This window comes from Poecilia reticulata, linkage group LG21 (genome assembly GCF_000633615.1).
Source record: "Poecilia reticulata strain Guanapo linkage group LG21, Guppy_female_1.0+MT, whole genome shotgun sequence".
Lineage (NCBI taxonomy): Eukaryota > Metazoa > Chordata > Actinopteri > Cyprinodontiformes > Poeciliidae > Poecilia > Poecilia reticulata.
This window is the reverse complement of record NC_024351.1, coordinates 15306682-15330678: the sequence shown is the minus strand read 5'-3', so window position 1 is coordinate 15330678 and position 23997 is coordinate 15306682. Positions and strand designations below refer to the sequence as shown.

The 23997-nt window shown below is 41.1% G+C and overlaps 2 protein-coding genes across 2 annotated transcripts in view; one reads left to right on the top strand and one right to left on the bottom strand.

Moving 5' to 3' along the window:
- Window positions 1–374: 374 nt before the first annotated feature.
- LOC103457949 (gastrula zinc finger protein XlCGF57.1-like) lies at window positions 375–4109 on the top strand (the record flags this gene model as incomplete). Its single annotated transcript, XM_008398442.2, has 2 exons — window positions 375–597; window positions 1690–4109. Coding segments are annotated over 2 exons (1653 nt in total), but the record flags the coding sequence as incomplete, so codon positions are not given.
- Window positions 4110–14130: 10021 nt separating this feature from the next.
- epb41l2 (erythrocyte membrane protein band 4.1 like 2) overlaps window positions 14131–23997 on the bottom strand; it is a 29986-nt gene continuing 20119 nt past the window's right edge. Inside the window, exons 16-21 of the mRNA XM_017302125.1 lie at window positions 22912–23568; window positions 21277–21405; window positions 20882–20980; window positions 20116–20196; window positions 19255–19369; window positions 14131–17132 (exon numbers count right to left, since the gene is read on the bottom strand). Coding sequence (XP_017157614.1) covers window positions 19265–19369; window positions 20116–20196; window positions 20882–20980; window positions 21277–21405; window positions 22912–23568 — 1071 coding nt within the window. The 3' untranslated portion in view covers window positions 14131–17132; window positions 19255–19264. The remainder of the gene's footprint in view (window positions 17133–19254; window positions 19370–20115; window positions 20197–20881; window positions 20981–21276; window positions 21406–22911; window positions 23569–23997) is intronic.

Here is a 23997-nt window from a genome sequence, read left to right as displayed (position 1 = left end):
TATCTTTGCTAATTAGACTACAAATAATAATGGAACTTTGCAGAAGGTGAGAAATTGGGAGGTGGAGGGGTTAATTATTATCTAAGAAGAATTTTATTTTGAGGATAATCTCAAAATATTCCCAGATGTCAGAGATTTTCCTCTTGCTGGCTCCATTTCAGACAATTAGAAAAGCAGTAACAAACATTACATTTTGATGAGTGCCATAATCAATACACATCAAATGTGTATCGGTCAATGTTCATTTTATTTTGGCCACTGAAGACAAATATTCTCCCCTGATGCGTGACCAAATGGACAACAACCCATGATGCAGCGCGGCTCATCGCACTTTTATTTTGAAAACCGACACGCAAAATGAAGCAGTCACGTGACCCAGGCAATGCGAGGCCTCGTTTGTTGCAAGTCACGTGGTTTTCAGCAAGACAGCACAAGCCTCGAAGCGGGGCTTCTTCGGACACGCCCCCTTTTTACTCGTTACAAACCTCGAAGCCAGGATTCAGATAGCCCATCACTACAAAGAGGAGAAAGAAGTCAATCTGGAACACGAGGTCATGGAAGCTCGTTTCAACCCCAAAGTTCTGCTGCACAGATTAGGTAAGTGTGTTTTCACCCATTCAACAGTTGGCGCCATTTTGTAACGTAACGAGCACATGTTAAAAGTAACCGACTTATGGCAGCGTACACATTAGCGGAGGAAGGTTGTGAGCGATTTCAGCGAAGATTTCAGCGACTTATCTGCAGTGTAGAGGAAGAAACTAGATTGTGTGATGAAGAAGAGGGACTTTGTATGGTGGCACTATCGTGCCAAAACTCCGCTAGCTTGAGGTTCAGATGTTTAGCAGTGCGAATCCACTTAGCTTTTCAACGTTGCACATGATTGGCTATCTGCATTCCCTGTCCTCTGTGATAGACTGCCTTTCTATTTTTCGGAATTTGTGAAACGATACAAGTTTAAACAAAGGAATGATTAATTACATTCATTAATCCTTCAGTTTACTAATCCCAGAGGGTTTTATTCAGCCATTCATCCATTGTGGTCTCCTCCAAAAATAACAGCACAATTGAGATATCTTTGAGACAGATCTTTTAAAATATTAATTCTGAAATCAATCTTTTGCTTTGATTACTATAACCGTATATATTACCCAATATCAAAAATCTTTCATTAATTTCAAACAGGCAAATTATCTAGTTACCTAAAGGATCTTTTTTACTGGTAACTACTATCCCAGTAGCCTGGCCATTGCCTTTTTGTGCAGTTCTCAAATAAATTGGGTTGTTGTCCTTCATTAGAACCAGCTCTCTCTTCTTCCTCAGTTGATCTAGCTTCTGCTACCAAAACATAGCATCTTACTTAGGAAGCCGTTTACCCGCAGCGGTCCCTGGGAAAAGTGAAATGCTTTTGCTCTTCTTGGCTTAGAGACGGATGAAGCTTTCTGCTGTGGATCACCTTCTCTGAGGTTAGAGAAAATAAAACCACTTTGGCAATGTCATCGGAGCTCAGGGCAGTTTCAGACTTTTACAATTACTGAATACACAGTCAACAGATAAATCTTTGTTCCAGAGTTTCTTTAAAGAAGCAGTCTTTTACCTAGCCAGAGAGGATGAGCATTTCACTCGAGCGACCTTTTCTAATATATACTTTTCTTTTCTAATATGTATAATGTGCTTCAATGTTTCCTGCAGATGTCAAGCAGATGATGGCGATTAAAGAAAAAGCCCCTGAATATCACAGATCTTGTGCTGACCTCCATGACCCTGAGCTCCACCACATGGAGGAGAAACAGGAGGGAGTCTGCGTCAGTCTGGGGGCGGAGCAGCTCAACAGGAAGGAGGAGATCAATGCCATCAGGTTTCCAGCCTTTGGCACTGGTGAAAATGATAAACAGCCCCCTCTGCTCTCACAGTTTTATCAAGACCAAATTAAAGGCAGTGAGCTTCCAGAAGAGAATAATGGGGGAATATCTATTACTAGGCAAAATCACGGAGATGGTTCCATTTCCATAGGCGCCGAGGACAACGGAGAGGACGATGATGTAGACGGGCACAATGCCTGCGAGGGGAGCAAAGCTCCCGAGTCGGATAGAAATATTGTTAGCAAACCTGTTTGCTCATCTGAGGGTACTGATCATTTTCTTCACGGTCGCTCTCCTCAGAAACACGTGACGCAGTCAGAAATGGAGTCTTCAACCTCTGAGGATAATGCGTGTTTTACAGAGAAGAAAAATGTTGACTCACAAAAGAAAGTACAGACAGGAGTGAGGATTGCATGTGAAGACTGTGGTAAAGCATTTACTGGAAAAACAACTTTAAGTGTACATAAGAGAATCCACACGGGAGAGAAACCTTACTCTTGTGATCGATGTGACAACAGATATAGCCATAAATTAAGTCTAAACATTCACATGAGAATCCACATGGGTGAGAAACCTTTCTGTTGTGATTTATGTGGACGAAGATTTGGTTCTAAATCATGTTTAAACCGACACATGAGGATCCACACAGGACAAAAACTGTCCTGCTGTGATCTTTGTGGAAAAAGATTTCGCGATCAATCAAGTTTAAACACTCACATGATGGTTCACACAGGACAGAAACCTTTCTTTTGTCATCAATGTGGGAAGAGATTTAGCCAAAGCGCAGGTTTAACATTCCACATGAGAGTCCACACGGGAGAGAAACCTTTCTGTTGTGATCTATGTGACAACAGATATAGCCATAAATCAAGTCTAAACATTCACATGAGAATCCACACGGGTGAGAAACCTTTCTGTTGTGATTTATGTGGACAAAGATTTGGTTCTAAATCATATTTAAACCGACACGCGAGGATCCACATAGGACAAAAACTGTCCTGCTGTGATCTTTGTGGAAAACGCTTTCGCGATCAATCAAGTTTAAACACTCACATGATAGTTCACACAGGACAGAAAACTTTCTTTTGTCATCAATGTGGGAAGAGATTTGGCCAAAGCGCAGGTTTAAAAATCCACATGAGAGGCCACACAGGAGAGAAACCTTTCTGTTGTGATCTATGTGGACAAAGATTTACCCAGAAATCAAATTTAAACAGACACATGAGGATCCACACTGGAGAGCAAACGATTTCAGTATGAATACTCGATCTGCACAGCTTCACTTAGCTGTGAAATATTTGTACGTTGTCTATGGTCTTGACTCAATTTCAACTTGGGTCCTGTTTTGTTTTGCTTTTATTTTATTCTAATCTTTAAACATTTTACATCATTTACAGATTATGATTAGATTAGATTATATAACCGGTAGTTTTAGCCAGTCACATTTTATTCCGTGTATTTCATTGATTGTTCAGATTGAGCTTTAGCACAGGTCTGTTTTGAGTGTACCCTGAAATTCCTTTTTTTTTTTTTTCTTTACCAGACTTGTTTAATTATTGAAAATCGTTTGATATAAAAAAATAATTTTTTTTCTCTTATTATTGTCTGAAGTAAGTTAATTGTGAACATGCATGGCTTTTATTTTCTAATATCACATAATCCTACGTTTTTATTATCTATTCCTGGATTGTTGTGATTGGGTAAGATGCATTACGTCACTTCCTTTTGTTGCCGTTGCACTGTGTGGATGTTTGAGACTCTTGATTTAGTTTCTCTGCCCTGAGACATTGCTGACATAAGCAGATTAAAGCCCATTTTCTATAGCTGCACTCTACTTTTTGGGAACCCTTTGTAGTTCACAAGGATTTTCTCAGTTTAAGCACTTGATAGCTTAGTTAGATTAGCATCACCGCTACTTTCTGTACTGCCGTCTGTACGTCTGTCTGGATCGCCTCCTTTTGCCTCATTTTGACATCTTAAAACATACCTGTTGTAGCAATTTTCTCCATACAGATGTAGATGTGTGTGTATACATTTTGAATTGGGCATGTTTTTCGCGATGTATAAATCTGAAATAATTTTTGTGAAATTCCATCGAGTTCACCCCAGAAAAAAAATGAGCATGGGTTATGTACGTAACTCCTATTCCCAAATGGTTCACTAAGGTTTCAAACCACTTTTCTAACTTTCTGTATTGGCAATCTATGTTGCAGTGTTTGTAGCTTGTAAATAAACAAAATAAGAGATTTCTTTTGTTTTCTCAGATTTTTTTTTTCCATCCTCTACAACAGAACTCAAGCTGAGAACTTTTCACATTTTTATTTATAGAAAACATTTGTGCTACTGCTTGTGTAAAGATACTTTTGAGTTGAATGGGAAGCACTATTGGCTGCAACCCTAACCCCTAACCCGTGCAGTTGGTAGAGCTGTTACCTTGCAGCAAGAAGGTTCTGGGTTCAATTCCCGGCCCCCGGTCTTTCTGCATGGAGTTTGCATGTTCTCCCTGTGCATGCGTGGGTTTTCTCCGGGTACTCCGGTTTCATCCCACAGTCCAAAAACATGACTGTCAGGTTTATTGGCCTCTCCAAATTGCCCCTATGAGTGTGTGTGCGCATGGTTGTTTGTCCTGTGTGTCTCTGTGTTGCCCTGCGACAGACTGGTGACCTGTCCAGGGTGACCCCGCCTCTCGCCCGGAATGTTAGCTGGAGACTGGCACCAGCACCTCCCCCGACCCCTTGTCCCTTGTCACTAAGGGACAAGGGTGTAAAAAAAATGGATGGATGGGAAGCACTGTTGAACCCATCAAACCCATCTTTACATCAAATTATAGCCCCGTATAAGACATCTCTGGATTTGCAGCTGCTACACAGTTTTATTTGGGCATGGAGAGATTAGTGCTTTCTTAACTCCTAGCCTTATGTCTGCCAGTCAATACTGAATGTCCCAGAAAATGCACATTCTTACTGCACTATGCCCATACGTAAATGTCGCACTTCTAGTTGGAAGGTTTGAATCTTTTTTTTTTAAGTCACAGTTACTATGGAGATGAGCATCATTGGCGACCCTAGACAAAACTTATGCTAAAAGGGCCAAAAGGTTTCTATGACAACTGGAAGTTAAACAAGACGGGCAGGGAGGAAAATTGGAGATGGGTCTCGGAAAGCATTTCATAAAAACATACACACACAACAACCCCCCCGCCCCCAAAAAAAAAAAGTAAGGGAGGAGATTCAAGAAAATCTTGGGAAATACATGTTCATAGTCACTCTGCATCACCATCATCCTAAAGGCATTCCCCTGAGCATGCCTACACCCTCGCTCTCTCACTATCACATAGCAACATGGTGACGGCCCGCATGGTGCTTGTTAGAAAATATTCACAGTAATCTTAATTGGGAGTACTGTCTAGCTTAGAGGTCCAGCTTGTCATGTCAGAAAGCGGTGTGCTCACTGTGTACAATTAAATCTTTTATTATATTTTATGTTCTGTATCCTTGCTAACCTTTCTCCTTTAACCGTCAGTGGCGATTCGAGCATGAATTTTGCCCTTGTTGAGCCCCTTATTTAGCCGCCTGCAACTGAAAGCATCTTTAATAACTGAAATAACTATGTTCATCTTTAATCACGCTTGGCATTGTGTATTAACTTGCTTCAAATTAAGGTGGTTCTAATACATAGAGAGCACTGAAAATGATATTTTTTGTGTGTGTGTCTACCTTAAATAAATCTTAAATAATGCTTTAATGCATTTTTGTGAAGTGTAAGCTAAAAACTTTAAATTCACTCCAGATTTCGTTAAAAAAAAAAACTTAGCAAAACAAAGCTTTTTTTTTTTAGTTTAGTACTGAGCTGCAAATCAGCTCAATTGACTGGACATAAAAAATTAGATTTTCTTTTTTTCTTTTTGAGCAGCTGTTTGTCTCCAAGCCATGACGCCCTGGGCAGAGAGCCAGATGAGAAAACTTAATTGTAACCTGTTGATGTTTTTATGCGATTTGACTAGTGTTTACTTTGAAAATGTGTGAAGTCTTGTTTTTATAAGAAGCCAGACGCCGGTATTCCCTGCATCACATCTAAAACCCTCCTATTAACTGTGCTTGTGCACTAATTGGGAGTTGAAGGACCGAGAGTCGTCATCCTAACTGCACTGGGCCACAGTGGCGCTTGATAGGTGGAGGTCTAATTATTGACTGTCACACACGCCCAATTAGATTCCTTCACACTGACATGCTGGCTTAAAAATGAAACCGGTCAGAAGAGGAACAAAGTGGCTCGTGAAGAAAACAAGAGGTGGCTGGGAACAGAAGATAAGTTGAGGGAGCCATTTGCACAAATTACCTGTAACATGATTAAAAAAATGGTATGTGATTTATTTACAGAGAGACACCATTCAGGTGCCTGTTAAACAAAGCTGAAACGTGTAGCTGCAATTGCAGTTAGCGTCATCCTTCTTTTATTAAAGGAAAATATTCATGAAAGGTTATCCCGGGTAGACAGATGGCTTCAGAAAGAACTCACAGCTCTTTCCTTTGCTTCCTTTCTAACATCCAACAAAAGCGCAGAGAAATCGATCCAGGCCGCACCTGAAAAGAGCCGAGTGAAGGCATGAAAGATGACAGCTTACAGCAGGGAGCATGACGTGGTTCGGTTCAGTTCAGTTCTTATGAAACCCGGGTAAATATTTCTTTTCAGCTCACAACGGCATCGTCACCTCAGTCCACTAAATTATATACAATAGAATAAAGCTGACATAGAATAAGGAGTATATACTTCTTCCTGCTCCTCTTTGAACTGATTTTCATACTTTTTTTTTTTTTACTACCAATTAATGAATTTTGTTTGAAATAAACATTCATTCATTCACCCATTCATTGCTACATTTGTTAAATTCTGTATTGTCAGAGTACATCACTGATGGCACAATAACATCCTGGTTTCTCGAATGAGAAAGTCCTGAAAATCTTGAACTCCCCCTTTAAATTTATTGTTAGAATTTTGATGCATTAACCTAATTCAATGCAAGTTATTGTCTTCTCTGATGTAGTTGGTTGTTTCCCTGTGCAGTCTTTTGGCGTGTGATTTAATTTCGCAAGGCCCTTTCTTCCTTATAAACAAAAAAAAAGGCCATTATTGAACAATTATGTATGAGAGAAAACTCATAAAACCACTTTAAAACATTAAACCGTTTAAATTTAAAACGGCTGCAGGCTCTTGTCTTTTCCTTAAAAGCCTAAGCAAACCCAATAAAGCCACGTGTGGTGATTTTTCAGACAACAAACACATAAACAGCAAAATGCCTAAAACGTAATGAATTCTCTGAACAAACAGCAAAACAGAAACGGAGAAACAAAGATCTGTAAAAAAAAAAAAAAAAAAAAACAAAAACAAAAAAAAAAAACCCTAGTAGAGAGACGTGTGGGGAATTTTCGCTTCGCTTCGTCCCTCCTCCCCCATCTGTTGATCACACAAAGGCGATCGATTTTTTTTTTTTTTTTGTATTGATCCTCACAATGGCGTCACTCAATTAGCCTGCGCGGCTCACCGACCGGCGCTAACGCCTGGGAGATTTACGAAAACAAGCCCGATTGAGACGCGAGCAGCTCTGCTTTCATACCACAGGAACACCGATAACGAGACGTGACAGTAACAGGGTGCAAAAAAGAAAAAAAAAACCATCTTCCTTTTACCAAGTTAGTGCAAAGGTCGCTGGTGAAAATCAAACGAAAACATCGTGATGGTAAACGGTGAACTCAGAGCTTTTTTTCTTTTTTTTTCTTTTAACTTTTGCGATTTTTAGGAGGGGCTGCACAGCGGCGCAGTTGGTAGAGCTGTTGCCTTGCAGCAAGAAGGTTCTGGGTTCGATTCCCAGCCTGGGGTCTTTCTGCATGGAGTTTGCATGTTCTCCCTGTGCATGTGTGGGTTCTTCTCCGGGTACTCCGGTTTCCTCCCACAGTCCAAAAACATGTCAGGTTAATTGGCCTCTCCTAATTGCCCCTAGGTGTGAGTGTGTGTGTGCATGGTTGTGTCTCTGTGTTGCCCTGCGACAGACTGGCGACCTGTCCAGGGTGACCCCGCCTCTCGCCCGAAACGTTGGCTGGAGATGGGCACCAGCACCCCCTCCCGACCCCACTCAGGGAAAAAGGGTGCAAGAAAATGGATGGATGGATGGATCTTTAGGAGCTTATTAGGAACGGGCTAAATGAAACATCTGGTGGAGTGATTTGAGACGGAGCTGCATTTTGATAGGATCATTAAGGCGGTTTTTCTTTCAGTAATGAAACTGGCTGGTGGGGAAGACATTAAAGTTAAATCTGTGGAGAAGGAGGAAAACAAAACAAAAAAAAATCCAACAGATTGTTCACATGTATGCACAATCAATTCCTTTTCTTTCTTGTTTGTTTGTTTGTTTGTTTGCAGCAAACAATGCCTTTACTTGTTCACAGATGACTGAGATAAAGAGCTAAGAGGGTAATTTTCCGTTTTCAAACGATCGCTCTGAACTCCTGAAATTTGGCCTCAAATTGATGATAACCAATCAGTTTTAAATACCTGCACAACACAGGAGAACCATAGCTCTGCAGGCTACTGGGCGGGACGCAAAATGAAACAAAAGTCAAACAAATGTGAATCATACCGCCACGGTGCTTCAGTAACAATATTTTCATAATTCAGAAAGCGTTTTCTTTCAGGTGGTTGGGTTACTTTCCCTCAGTTGGAAGTGAAAGATTTTATTTTTCCGGATCACGTCGTCATCTTAATCGATGATGGCTGGATATGATATTTGACAGGCATTTTACATAATTTAACAGATAACTACATAAAAGTGTACATTTTTCTTTGTATTCTAACTCCCCTCTCCCCTCACACGTCACATTAAAAATACGGTTATTACTCTTTATTGAACCAAACCCAAAAGGTTCACCTGTCTAGATTACTTTCTGGAAAAGCTGGGGAAAAATTGAAAGACAAGGTGAATTTTTATTCAACTTGCGTGCAAAATGAAAGGTGAAAAATGCAAAAAGATGGGAAATGGTGGGGCTGAACTGAAAAAAAAAAAATCACATAAAAGCAATTCAGAGGAAAGAGGGAAGAGACAAGCAGGCGAAAGCGTCTCTGTGTTGTTGAGCATTTTATGAGGCAGCAAGTCCAAAGTCCATGAGGTTCAGGGATCAGAGACCGGACACATGATGCACTCAAAGCGCTGCGTATGAAATGAAGAACTCCCTTTTGTATTTGTACTCTTTTGGAGGAAACTGAAACGTGAAGAAACCCTGCGCAGTATCTCCACGTTACAAAGGCACACACTCACTCAGGCCGCTGGAGCTATAATCTTCTTACTAATCACAAGGCTGAACTGTTGAACACTGAACAAAGTTCACACTGACAACAGAGGGCGAGTGGCAGAGAGCCGAGAACAGATCAAATAGCAAAAGCAGAGGAAAAGATTAGGCCTCAGAGCAAGAATGTCTTTTTTGTTGTTTTTCGGGTTCTATTTTAATTTTTTGCAAAATAAATAAATAAATTGCTGTCACACTCTGACAGAGGTTGGACCTGGCAGGACACTGAGGGATCCTGAAAGCTGTGAGTGCATTGCTTCGCTTTTCCCGTTCCTACAACGCGAGAGTTGAGTTTTGGTTCGGCACGAGCGCGCGTGTGTGTGTGTGTGTGTGTGTGTGTGTGTGTGTGTGTGTGTGTGTGTGTGNGTGTGTGTGTGTGTGTGTGTGTGTGTGTGTGTGTGTGTGTGTGTGTGTGTGTGTGTGTGTGTGTGTGTGTGTGGGCCCCGTAAGCGAACGAGGGCCTCGATTTCATTTCCTTCTACGTATCTTTGTCACCAGACAGACGTTGGCGGGTGAAAAACCTCATTTCATGGCAGTTTGCTTCAGGAACAAGAGTGTAATTTAAATTCAGTGCATAAGTGCACCCTCGGATGCAGGCTGTAGTTTCTCAGGTAGAAATGCGACCAAGAAATAACTACTGACTTGAAGTGGTTCTGCTCCACTTCCAAGTCAGTCGAAATCATCCATGTGGGCGGCTATCGCAAATGAGCGCAACTTTTTAAAAAACCGTCGCCATAAAAGTTCAGTGATTTGGTGTGAAAAAACACACACGTGAGGCTCTGTGCGTCAGGTGGTCCGCTATGATGCTATCTGCACTCCTAAATTTCACATTTCCCACAATAACAGTTTGACGTTTTGTTTTTTTTTTTACCGTTAAGCTGGAAAGAGAGAAAATAATTTAAAATCAAATAATAGTTAACCGTGCCAGTCACGAATTATAAGGCTCAACTAAAAACCAGACTGAATAGAAACAAATTTATTTAGCTTTTTAGACGACGTGTTTCATTGCTTGCGTGACCCAGCAGTGGACAAGCTTTAAAAGTTCAATGACCGCCGAGTACCAAGGTGACGTGGCTGCAAGACTATAGCCAAATCCACTGACCTTCCCTCCGCGGTGCTGCCGCTGCGCAGCAAGCATGAAAGCGTTTGTGCCAACGTGCAGCGCAAATTCTGGCCAAACATTTCTCCTCTGGTTTCATGTTCCCAAATGAGATCATCCTAAAAAAAAAAAAAACCTGGTTTCATCTGGATGCAGAACTACAGAGCTACCAGTTGCCTTTTTTGCGATTTTCTTTTAGTCAGAAGAAGCACAACTAGCCACAAAGTGTTCCAGTGTTATATATATATATATATATATATATATGTGTGTGTGTGTGTGTGTGTGTGTGTGTGTGTGTGTGTTTGTGTGTGTGTGTGTGTGTGTGTATAACGGTACCGTCATTAAACTTTAAACATTTAATGCACTTAATGAGACCTAAAGAGTCTGAGATGAACATTTTTTGGGGTGGGAGTTCAGTTCAGTTCAATTTGTGCACCCAAGCGGGGTTGAGGGCAGAAGCTGCAGCGTGTTGTGAAAGAGAGAGAGAGAGAGAGAGAGAGAGAGAGGTCCGTTACGAGGCGAGCCACGTCGTTTTACGGTAACCCAAACCAGGTGCTCTTCATGAATTCAGACGGTCTGCTCGCTGGGTCAGTGAGCCGCGGGACACATGCCCGTTTAATGAAGCCGCGGGTGTGACAGATGGGACTGGAAAAGAATGCAGAGCACGGGAATACAATTTATATCCAAGAGAACATTGTCAAGTGTGAAAACGAGGGAGGGGGAAACGGAGGCGTGGAGAGGAAGTTGAGACTAAAAAACGCAGCTATATGTTTAGCCTGTTGAATTCTAGCTTTACTTCAGACCCTTGGTCTAGATCAATAAAGCATCTTGTTAAAAAATTGTGAAATTAAATGTGTCGTAATGTGAATATGAACACGGCTTTCGCTACAATGTCCATTATGTCACATCAACTCCTCTCTTCTAGAACAAGCATGGAGGTGCTGAGTGGCCCCTGGGCTGATCTGGCCCTCCTCCTGCAACAGGCCGTCACGCTCACAAACAGAGACACAGACATCTTTCTTCCTCTCTGGCTGTTTGGATTGTTGCTATTCCTGTCAGTCTGTCTGCTGCTGCTGCAACTAATCATCTACTTCAGCTGGAAACTCGGACAGGGTGGGTGCGATTTTTAGGTCTTCGCGTCAGGTAAAACTCGCTGTTGTACTGAATATGAGCCGGACGCCACTAAGCAGACGCCGCAGCGCGGTGGGCTGCCTTCAGGGGGCCGCGGAAACCTTCATTTTATCCCAGAGCGAGGAGCGGGGCAGCCCAATTACCAGAATGTGCTGAGAGGTTTTCCTATTTCCGAGCGTCATCCAAGCACACGGCGCTAACAGCAGGCCAGGGATTACTCACACCTCCAGATTTATTTGAGCTGCACATGACAACTCGTCGCCCGCGGCTACGAAGAAATATCTTTGGGTCCTGAGTAAGCTACATCCCAAAAAAAAAAAAAAAAAAAAAAAAAGTGAAAATGGCCAAAATTGGCTCCTGGGGGGGATAAAAAAAATAACCTGAATCTCAGCACTGTGACATTTTTGGGATAAATCTAAATTTAACCATGAGGATACAGATAACTAAGATGGTTACACAACCTGTGGTGTTACACGTGTGTGCATCTGAAGTAAAAAAGAGTGACGTGTAAGGGGGGAGAGCGCGTGGCTGGTCAGTAATGTTTAATATTCAGAAACATTTGTTTTCTTTCCTCTGTATGTGTTCTGGGACTTGGTCACAAATGCTGCTCTGCCCATTTAACTGGAGCCCCTTTGTTCTATGAGTTGACGTAGCTAAAGCACAGACAGATGCATTCAGTCGTTCACAGCCCATAAATAAAGTCGTGACTCTACTTTGGCCATCTGATCCTGCTGCTAATAGATTTGAGGGGGAAAATGCCCAATTATATCAAAAGCGAGGTGCGAGGGTGTTTTCGTCTCTCATCTTTTGAAGATGTCCAGAGTTAACGAGCTTGAATCAGTTAATATGAGAATCTCATCATCTGCTGTTTATGTTTGGAGCAGATCTAATCAATTACGTCAGCCATTCACTGATAATCAGTTAAATAGAGCTGTCATGTCCCATTTCACTATTAGCAAAACATCTGCCCATCTGTGCTTCTAGAGAGAAAATCCTTTGGTGGTTCACTATGATTACATTAGCTACTATTTTTACAGCTACGAAAAGGTTGGCAGATTTTTGTGTGTGTGATCATTGCCTATTTTACAAAGAAGTGCTAAGTTTTCGTAGATATTCTTAAATATTTCTCATTTGTAAACTACATAATGATCCAAGTGCAGATTTAATAAACTAGAAGACGAGCTAACATGCGAGCTAACGCTAAACTAGCTTCAAAGCTAGCAAACAAATGTTTACGTCATAAAATGTGAAAAATTGAAAACAAAAAAAAAAACTTTTCTAAGTTAATTTCCGCAACAAAACACTAACATTTAGTTTTATTGTAGGTTCTGGGTTCGGTTCCCGGCCCCGGTCCTTCTGCATGGAGTTTGCATGTTCTCCCAGTGCATGCGTGGGTTTTCTCCGGGTACTCCGGTTTCCTCCCACAGTCCAAAAACATGACTGTCAGGTTAATTGGCCTCTCCAAATTGCCCCTAGGTGTGAGTGTGTGTGTGGATGGTTGTTTGTCCTTAGGAAATTTGGAAAACCTCATTTTAGGGCAGTGGTCCCCAAACTTTTTCCTGTGAGGGCCACATAACTTTTCCCCTCTCTGGTGGGGGACCGGAGTCACTTTGTAACAGAAAAAGTGTTACACGTTTATCACCTGCGCTGCCGGAAATTGTTGACGGGAGGAGGGGTTGAAGGTTGAAACTGTTCTGGGGGGTGGGAAGCTGCGCGTTTCTCGATTGATTTTTACCCAGAAAGCACATGGTCAAAAACCGTTAGTGAAACGGTCACTGGGACTGACTCATATATATTCCATTGAGGGAAAGCAACTTAACATAAAGGCTCGCTTTAAAGTATAAGATGCTACTTAACAAGAAGAACTCGACCTGGAATGCGGGATGCAGACATACCGCTAGAATAACATAAAAGTTAAGACTTTTTTGACATAAAAGTCAAAACACCCCCAGTTTACAGGACACACTTCCTGCTAAAGAGCCCCCTGGTGGTTGAAGAAAAATCCACATATAAACCGGAAAATACAATATATGAAACAAATGCTCTCTGGTATTATCAGGGGGCCGGACCAAATGTGGAGGCGGGTATAACAGTACTGACAAGTACAAAATGCGGAGAATTAAATGATTAGCTTGTGATGCCAATAACGCCACTTTCCGAGTATTACCTATAGTGAAACCACCCAAATGGTTACTACAAATACTTTGAATTTTAAGCCACTAAAATGAACATTATCTTCAATATCCACTGCCTCATACAATTAGCATTAAACCAACATTTTCCGTCTTGCCCCTGACTTGTTTCTTCTTCTCATCCCCAGCTGAGGCGGATCTGTCCAGGCTTGAGCAGGACCGAAGTGCCATCCACAGGCAGAGGCACTGAAGTGCCAGTCTGAGGAGGAGAAGTTTTGGATCACATTCCTATTGCTGACAGGAATCTCTAGCAGTGATGGACAAATTTAACTTATGTACATTACATATAATATCTGAACACTCCTCAGTGTGGAAATAGTGGATACGTTAGAAAATGTGTAACAACTCTTTTGCATCGTTTTTTTTAAATTGGATACTGTAGTGTTAATATTTTGTATATCGACCTTCTGCACAGTTCTCAGCTCATGTACGTCGGTTTGCATTATTTAGGTTTTAATATCAATAAAACAAGTGCCTGGGGGAAAAAAAAAAAAAAAAGACAACAGGAAGTGTTTCAGAGTATAACAATTGTTTATTTGAACAGTGTTACACAGGGGCGAGGAGTGGCTGCGTGTGAGGAGACAACACGATTTATGCAGCTAGACTAAAACAACCTACCAGTGATGTGTTGATAGCAGGAAGCAAAGAGGCGGCTGGTTCAATTCTCCAAAATGCCCGTCTTCACAAAAGTGTTTTAGATGAGATACAAAAATGTGCTGTTATTGTGTGGAATAAACAATCCGATTATAAAGACATTTTAGTTAAAAATCCCTGACAAATTTAAAATCAGCTGGTAATGATCGTCAGCTTTGTAATCTGAATAAAAAGATTAACATTTAGATTTTTAGATTTTTTTTTTTAAAATAAAGTTTTCATTAAAGCCACAAACATTTTGGAAAAGTCAACCTGGCCTCCACCTAAAGCTCCTGCGGTCGGTTCAAAGAGAAAAGCCCTGATGAACCGGAAGCAGAGAAAAGGTGGCAAAAACAAGTTGATCTGTAGTGGTTTTTCTTCACCAACAAAATACACAGTGGCAATATTACAAACAAGCAGGAAGGTGGAGCGACAGACCCCACCCTCCCAAACTACTAGACCAGTTTCACAGAGAAAAGACGAACCGCGAGAGACTCTACAGATTCAGCTGATGTGGCGTTAGATTTATTTAATGAGATTTTCCTATGCGGAACAGCGGTCGCTTCCAAAAGCTGCCTAGAGATGAAAGTGTTTTTATTTTTTTTTTCCATGTTTATTATTTTTTTTCTTCTGTTTTGCAAGAGGATTAGAAGTCAAAGCTTCCTCCCCTCGTGGAATGTTATTTAGCTGCATAGTTGAAGTAAGACCTGTGTTTAGAAAGTTTTTTTTTTTTTCCATTAGCCTCGCAGTCCACTGGACATGATACGCTTTCCAGACTGGTTGTTTATAAGGTGTTACTTTAAATATAATTTTAAAAATGTCCAATTATAAAGGGAAGTGGAACAGGTTTGTCCGCTTGAACAACAACGCCTTTTCTTTAAGCTTCTCAGAATAAAAACTGGTGTAATTTGGTGTGATTCTGCAAAAAATGTGAAAAAGACAACATAGAAATTCATTACGGGCTTAAAGAGCACTTCAGGCCCTCTAACTTCCTCCCTCTTGAAGCTGCGCTATAATGTTGTACCGACTGTTTCACCCCTCTAGCATTTTGTGCAAAGCGAAAACACGCTTGAACAGAGAACGTTTGGTTGCACTAAACCAGCTACGACACATCCAGCAGAAAATGAAGTCAGATTATGTCAGTTGAGATAATCTAAATTTAAACCAGTCACATACAGCAGCCTCCTGTTCTAAACTGGCTGAATTTGACAGAAAAAAAAGGGTGAAGCATGCGCGATTCAATCCCATACGCTTTATCGTCTTTTAACAGGTTTTTTTTTTTTTTGTCTTGGTGTTAAGTGTAGCGGGATATGAAAAGGATATGAAAAGCAGCCGGGCGTGAACAGTGAAAAACTACGACAACAAGCAGGTTTGTAGTTACAGCGAACGTGTAAAATTTGCATTAGTTTGAATCTGGGACAGAACTGGTTTCAAGTGGCCTTCGTTTTGGTACCGTCGCGGCTCCATGGCTTCTCTTTGAATAATTTAAACCAAATGAAATTTTGTATAGAGACATCCTCTGGAAACAAAGCATCTCCCGCGCTGGAACCGGCACAGAGTAAGGCCGACACTTGCATCGCCGCTCCAATTGGTTTTCTCTTCCGAGGTATCGGTTGGCACTCTCCCAAATCATCGTCCAGTTTTTACCAGTCGTCTCTCCCAGTTAAAAATGTCAGTTTAATCTCCCATGTTCCCCTGGGGCCCAGCAGGAATGGTTAGTGTTGAACAGTAGACGAACCCGACGAGGCGCTAAGCTACAGAAAAGCTGCACTTCTTATTATTATCTTATTTTTTTTAATAACCTTCATTTTGTTTTCCCCGTCTTCTTTCCCGTACGAGAGCTGCATCGACCAGCGTTGAAATCTGCTTATTTTCAGTTCAACTTCATTTCAGCGTCGATTTGTGAAATTCATCACGTTCTGCGTTTGAAGCTTCTGTAATTTCACACCAAACATGAGTGATAAAACGTCGCCTTGTGTCGGTGAAATGAAATGAGAGCTGAACTGAAGATGAACTTACTCAGCAGCTGGTAGCAACACAAGGAATGTGGATGAATAAGCTACATTTACAAACATAAAAAAAAAAAAAAAAATCAAAAAACCTGGATGATTGACTGCAATGTGTAAATTACAGCTCCCGCCATTGTGTAATTAATAATAATATAATAAAAAAAAGCATTAATGTGAAGTAGCTTGTGTTGATTGTTTTATAAGGTAAAAAAAAAATATTTCTATGTTCTTCAAACCGGATTAATGAGTTAAGTATTTCTCTTTGCATTTACGCCTTGTTAAAGGAAAACAGGAGCTGTAATTTATTGAAACTCATTTTCAAAAGGAATGCACTAAAAAAAACCTCTCTCTTTCAGTCTGAAGCCGTTGACTTCGTTTTATGCCAACATAATTTTGGGACATTTAAAGTTTTCCTGATGTAATAACAGAGACGTAGATGATGTATTCTTTGAATGTCAGGCGTGTTGGAGATCAGCAGAAGCCAAATTTGATATTTGCAACACGCAACAAACACTATAGTCTCTCTTTTTTTTTTAATAAACCGGGTAAAGAAAACGCTCTAATATGAAAGAATAGAAGCTACAAACGTTAAGCTAACAAAGTGGTTCTTTTTGTTCCCTCAGAGAGAGTGAGGATATTTTTTTTTTCTCTTTTTGCAACGAGAAACTGAAATGCACCAAAACAAATGTCTGAAAGACCATCTGGGACAAGAGTGACATCTTCTATCCTCCCTTCCCCCTGGATTGAACCTCTTCTTCATCCTATTCTTGAGCTCCTCCTCTTCCTCTCTCCCTTTGGCAGTGCAGGTTGGTTGTTGTAAAGTGATGAAGATGCTGTCAGAAGAGGTAAGGGTCACTGCTGGTCTTTCAGTTCTGGAAAGCAGATTGGGGACAATCAGCCAGCAGGTCTGTGATCAGAAACACTCTGACTCCTTTCATAGAACACACCTTTTTTTTTCTTTCCTTTTTTTACTCCTTACACACACACATACACGCACGCACGCACGCACACGCACACACACACACACACACACACGCACGCACACACACACACACACACACACACGCACACACCCATACTCTCATTCCACTTTAAGCTACATCACCCTAAACATTTACTGGTAAAGATGTGAATAAAGTCCTTTTAATGCAGCAGCATGTGAAAAATGTTAGAATGATCAACCGTTTAATTCCAGTTGGATTGGGAAAAAAAAAATCTACTTTTAGCAAAAAATATTTAAAAACGAAACAGAACTAAAACTGCATCATTTATGCTTTTATAATATGTTTATGCTCATTTAAACTAAGCCTCTGTAGCAATAATTGGACCCTATAAACACACCCATTTTTTTTTTGTTTTTTAGAAGAATGCTATAAAAAAAGCCTTCAGTTAAAAACCCTTGTGGGAAAATCAGTGTGTTCTTTTTCTTCTCTGAAGTCGTTTTAGTAGCCAATAAAGTCGACACGCATTCAGACCGTGGTGATGTTCGCTGGTATCAATTATTTATTAGCTCTTCCATTGGGTTTGTGTTTCTTTGGTGGCACACACAGTGCTGTAAGCTGTATATTTGTGAACATGCTTTTTCAGAGTTTGAACACGAAGCGGAGAGAAACGTGCTGTAATTGAATTGTTATGCTGATAATAGCTCCCACTGTTTCCAGACCAAGAATTAGAAGACTCTTAAGACAGGTGTGACATTATATCTAGCTTCAGAGGAAAATCAAATGCAGAATATAATTTGAGATTTAAAGGAAAAACCAACACTAGTAAGAAGCTTCAGATGCTTAGGCCCCATTTTCTTTTTATTTTCATACATTTTTAAGGATTCCAGGGTGATATTAATGATAATCTGGTGGAAACTGAAAACTAAAAATGTGATGTCAGACACAGTGTTTTTTTTTTTTTTTCAAACATAGGATTGAATCAACACAGAAGTAATTTAACAGATACAAACTCAACCTTCTTTCATGGCCATCTAAGGCCACCACCACTGTTTAGTCCGCTTTAATTGAACTCTAGCTCGTTTGCCTAGAAAGTCCAGTTCATCTGGGCAAGTGTGAATGTGGTGAGGAAAAAAAAAAAAAAAAAAACTGGTCTGCCCCTCTCTCGTTACCCACTTTCCTGTCAACTAACTATAAACTAAAGGCCACTAGAGCCAATAAAACCTTAAAAAAAAAAAAAAAAACCCTAGCTCTCGGTTCAGTGGAAGTGAACTCTGGCGTGCTTCAAATCCGTGTGTGAATTCAGGAGATCTGGACACCGCTCCAAAAGCAGGAAGTGGACTACAGCGCAGAGCATTCTGGGTAAACACCAGCAAAACAAACACGCGAGTCTAGTGCTAGTGGGAGAAATAGCTCGTGGTCTTTTGCCAGAGCAAAAGAGAAATGAGAGAAAACCCGTTTGTCGCTACTGCATTTTTGTTTACATTTCGTGAAGAAGGAAGTTGCGCTCAGTGTCTACAGCAGAGGTTTTCGTGTTGTTTCCTTCAGTGGTTCTTGGTGCAGGCGAGGGCAGGGGGAGCAGGAATTTTTCAAACGATTTGGTTTATTCGATAAAGTGAAAGCGAACCGCGGCAACTGAAAATGTAACAAATGTAGTCATTTTGGTCCCCATTAGAGCCGAGTCTACTAGACTAACAAGTGAAAACACATACTCTTAGTCCTCGGGGTTAAAACCCTGGAAGCTTTGCTGATGGAGGGCGGAAGGGTCAGGACTCTGGATGATCTAGCAAATTTGTGCAGACGGTGAAAGATTCTTCTCTCAACCTTGTGAAATGGAAGGGAACACTATGTACAGTCCCACCACAAAAAAATAAAAATAAAAATCTTAATGTGAGTAAATAAATTTACTGGAGCTACAGGCTAGATTTGTTTAAAATTTATGATGCTGCGATAAAAGACAATTTGTTGTGTCGAAACTCTTCTAGCACCTCGGTAAGACAGAAACTGTTTTCAATGACAATAATAACAATCGTGCAACTCTCACTATTATTACCTGAGTTCAGTCAATCCTCCTCCTCAGCCAGTTCAGTTTCTTTATGAACAACCACTCTGGTAACAGACATGTCAGGATGTTGCTCTTTGGCCTCCTTAATGGCCTGTGCCAGTGCCTGCAGTACCCAAGGGCAGCCACATAGGGGAGACACCGAGCACGACAGGCAGTGGAGGGGAAGGAGGGCAAAAATGATGGTGTTAAATAAAGGGGAGAAAAAAATGAAATAAGAAGCATTAAAAGAAAAAAAAACATCATATGAAAGATCAGTGGACCATTTTACCTTTTTGGGTTGACACAATGGCAAATAAGAGGACTGAGAGTAAAATGGCTTTAAATTAGGAAATTATTCCAACTGGAATCAATTCCCAAAAACACTGAAACTCAAGCTGGTTGTTTTTGCTAAAATTTAGCAAAACCGTACAGACATGCAACTTAAACAAAAAAGCAAGAGTCATGCAGATGCAAAGGCAGTCCATTTTCATTTGAGCTTAACTAAATGGATTTAGAACAAAAGACGCAAAATCTTTTGCAATCCTGGAAGCAAAGACAGCAAATCAAAATATTGATAAGTTCAGACAAAAACAAAAATAAAGGAAAACATCCAACAAGGCCAGGACGAAGGGAGAAAGTGATAAAGAAGAAGTCGCCCTCTGGCTGCCAGCAACAAGATGCTGACATGTCACCAGAAACCTAAATACCCAACAACGTTTTTAAATAATAATTTTAAAAAAATCCCCAACACTTTTACACTTAGATCTTAGAGAGAACCTTTTCACACCTTCCACATCTTGTTAGGTTAAAGTGGCCCAACAAGCTTGCAGCTAAAAACCTTAGAGATGAGCAGAGGGGCTGAGAACCGACCTGGTCGTGGTCGATGTCGCAGTCGCCTGTGATCACGATGCGCTTCTCAATCCTCGTCTCCGAGAGCCCGCCTTTTAATGTCTGGAACAAAACGGAGGACACGACTTTGATGACCGTCACATGTGGTTTATTTGTAAGTGTAATGGCCCGGCTGGTGAGACACAGCGCTGAGCCGGGGGCGAAACAGATGAAAGAATGATGACGTCATAAAAAAAAAAAAATGTAATTAAATATCAGACTGTGCTTCAGTTTAACCTCAGGGATTCTTCAGCTTTCAATAGCATTTATTTAAACTCAAACAAATGTGCAGTTTTTTCATGATAAACTAGCAGGGCCGTGGACATGTAGTCAAGAGCATTTAAATTTCCTAGATAAATCGTTTGCAAGAGTCAAAATCTTTTGCAGACTAGAGGAAAAAAGCCTAAATGTTTGACTATGATGCTCGTTTGTTGCCATGCATCGTAGCGTCCCTCGGAGTTTTCTCAAAGTGGAGTACAATACATCGATAACTTCACAACATGGAACAAAAATATGCATATTTTTCAACTAAAAAAGCAGAAGTTGAGCAAATTTAACAGATAACTAAATGAATCTTCAAACAATGGAAATCATATAAACACAACTCGAAACTTAAGACCCTGAACTCATAAAAAAATAAAAATAAATAAGAACTAATGTACTGTAAGATTGAAATTCTAGATGATGATACTTATGCTCAACCATAGCAATATGAAAAAGCAGAAAAACAGCAAATTGTGTTTTGTACCTTGGTAATGTGCGTGGTGGTGGTGGTGCACAAAGACTCAGAGGTGATCGTCTGAGCGGTCATCAACACTCCGGGTTCAACATCACCATTACCATCCAACTGAGCAAAAGACGAAAACAAAAAAAAATCAGATCGTCGGCTCCACATCAGCAAATTCTTGAACTCATCTCTACAATGCAAGACTTTTTTGTTTTCTCTTTGGATGAAGGAATAAGTGGTGGCACCATGCCCTGCTGCTAGAAAAGAAAGCACTTTGTAACACAAGCAATAAAAAGGTTTGCAGTACGTTAAACTAAAGGGTCCCCCCCCCCTACACATTACAAAAAAGTGACAGAGGAAATAAATAATTATAATAACATGAAAAAACAAACTCCCTGTGCTTCTCAAGTGTGCACCTGTGCGGCCTCGTATGTGATGGTCTTGGTTTCCGTGTGCACGATGGGCACTTCTTTTGTGGCTATCTCAGTTTTCTGGGCGGCAAACGTGTCTGATATAGTCACCATTTCTGTTTTTACCACAGGCGGCTGGGGAGGGAGGAGAGACAGGAGTGAGCGGGAAGGAGAGACGGTTAATAGGTTTAATACGAGACTGCTTTGGGAACAAATAAACAGATACATAAGACATCTTTGGCATCAGAATTACTTCCAAGGTGGTTGTCACTTTAAAACAAAATTTAAGAGAAGTTGGCTTCAAAGACAACGGCACCAAACAAAAGTGACTTTGTGTGAGTACTGATAATGTACAGTGCCTTGCAAAAGTATTTGTATTTTATTGGGATTTTATGTGACGGCCCAAAACAAAGCAGTGATTGATAGCTCAAGCTGCAGAGAAATAATATATGGCTAAAAATCTAAAATGTGTGGCATGAATTTGTTTACTCTGACGCTCCTAAATAAAATCCTTTTAGAAGTCGGTCACCTAATTATTGAAAAAGAAGTTTGAAGAGTCACATAGGAGACTGAGCAAACATACAGAACGTGACCTAATCAAAAAAAATAAAACATGCATAATGTTCCTTCTAAACTTCAGCTGCACACTAATTTGTGTTAGTTTCGCACATAATATCCCTAAAAAAAAAAAAGGCCATGAAGTTGAAGTTTTGAGTACTGTTGCAAGGGACTGTAAGTAAGTGTATGTGTATCAGAAAGTGTAGATTTGTAAACAAAGCGCACACACAAGCACACATGCCATAAAATTCATGCAGGTGGAATGAGAGCTCTTAAACTTGTGCAACGTCATGCCAGGAAAAAGCCAATTACAATCTAGCTAAGAGAAGACGACTAGCAGCTACAGCAGCAGCAGCACCTTCCACAGAACTTTCTTGGGTGTCAACATGCAACTCCGAACATGAGACGGCACCAACATGAAGGGAACATGAGCCAGTAAAGCCAGCAGGGCTCTAATGACTGGAAAACAAAGTGGCTATTGAAATGTAAACAAGGTGGCATTCAGATGAGAGGGTGGCATTTCCAAGGTGCTTGGCAATGGCGATTTCCACAAATACGAGGAGCGGCGCCACTGCCAAACACAATAAAGGACACACAAGCACAGCTCATAAAGGTGAAAATCAGCATGCAAAATGAAAAAGCGCACACCTAAAAGCATCTTGCATTTCCCACTTAGGCCCCATTTACTTCACAACACAACACAGGAGGCAACAGCATCGACACACCACAATGAGTGGCACTAGATCTATGAGGATAAATGGCAGGAAATGTGGCAGAGACATGAATAAGTGTGACTGGGCGGTAAAATAAAGGCGGCTTCTTGAGGAATTTGACATAAACACCGACAATAATGGTGATGAAAGTCTTACAGCACGGTCCTAACCGTCTTCAAAAGGTGTTTGTTTTCTCAATATGCTTTCACAGAGCGGAGAGGAGTGTGAGAATGTACATGGGGCTCAAAGTTTCACACAAGCAGGAAAAGGAAACCGGCGATGTGAGAAGCAGCGGGGAAAGAAGTGGGTGTTTTCTACGGCTGGCGGGAAGGTTCAAAAACCCCTGGAGGAGCTCTGCAATTGGCTTTACCTCAGAGCAACAAATAACCTGTGGCCGGGGATCCACTTCCACCAGCGAGGCTTCTCCGTTCATTTTAGGCTGCTCCGGCTCCTCGGTGGGGCCGGCCTCGGCGCTCTCCTCGGGCAGCATGAGGCCCTCCGGCGCCTCTTCGGGGGTCACCATCGGATCGTCTGTGCTGTCCTCTGTCTCCCGTCCGCTTTCTTTCTCCTCCTGATCGTCTTTCTTCTCCTCAACCTGCATCTCCTCCTTCTTAGCTTCTTCTTCTTCTTGATTCGTTTCTTCTGCAGGCTGGCTGACCTCCACTGGAAGAGATGGGACAACCGGAGAAGACGCTTGCTGCTGCTCCTCTTCCTCCTCCTTCATCTGCTCTTCTTCTTCCTTCTCCTCTGGTATTTGTGATTGAGAGATGGATGCAGGAACATTTGGATGGTACTCTGCTTCCTCCTCGCTCTCGCTGTCAGAGGACGCCTTCTCTGGCTTCGTGGGGCTTACTTCCTCCACCTCTGCCACCGCCGCTTCCTCTTCGACCTTCACTTTCTGGTCCTGAGGTTCGTGCTCGGCGGGCGGGGCGGCAGGAGGGCCGGCCGTAACCGTGACGACCCCTGGTTTGGGGGCTCTGGAAACTTCTTGGATGACAACAGTTTCCTCGATTTCAACTTCGGTGGTCTACACACACGCACACACGTACACAGAGTGCACAGACACACACGATGAGGTGCACACGTATACAACAAACGCAAAAAAAAAAAAAAAAAAAAACACAAAATATGATCATTGAACATAAATAAAAAATGGGTTAACAGAAAAAGTATATATACACAGTAGAAACATGAGGAAAATAAGATGAGGTATAAATGAAGAAGATCCTGCAGGGTTTCTACACGGTTTTTGTGGAAAATGTTCAGACTTTTCCATAATCAACTTTCCAGCATTCTCTTTCTTTTACATTTAATTTAAAAAAAAGACAGGAAAGCAAGATACATGGAAAGACAGATAGGAAGGAAGCAAGGAAACTTAGAAAGAATTAAAAGGAAAAAAAGACAAAGGAGGGGAGGAAGGGAACAAAAAAAAGAAAGGAAGGAAAATGAAAAAGAA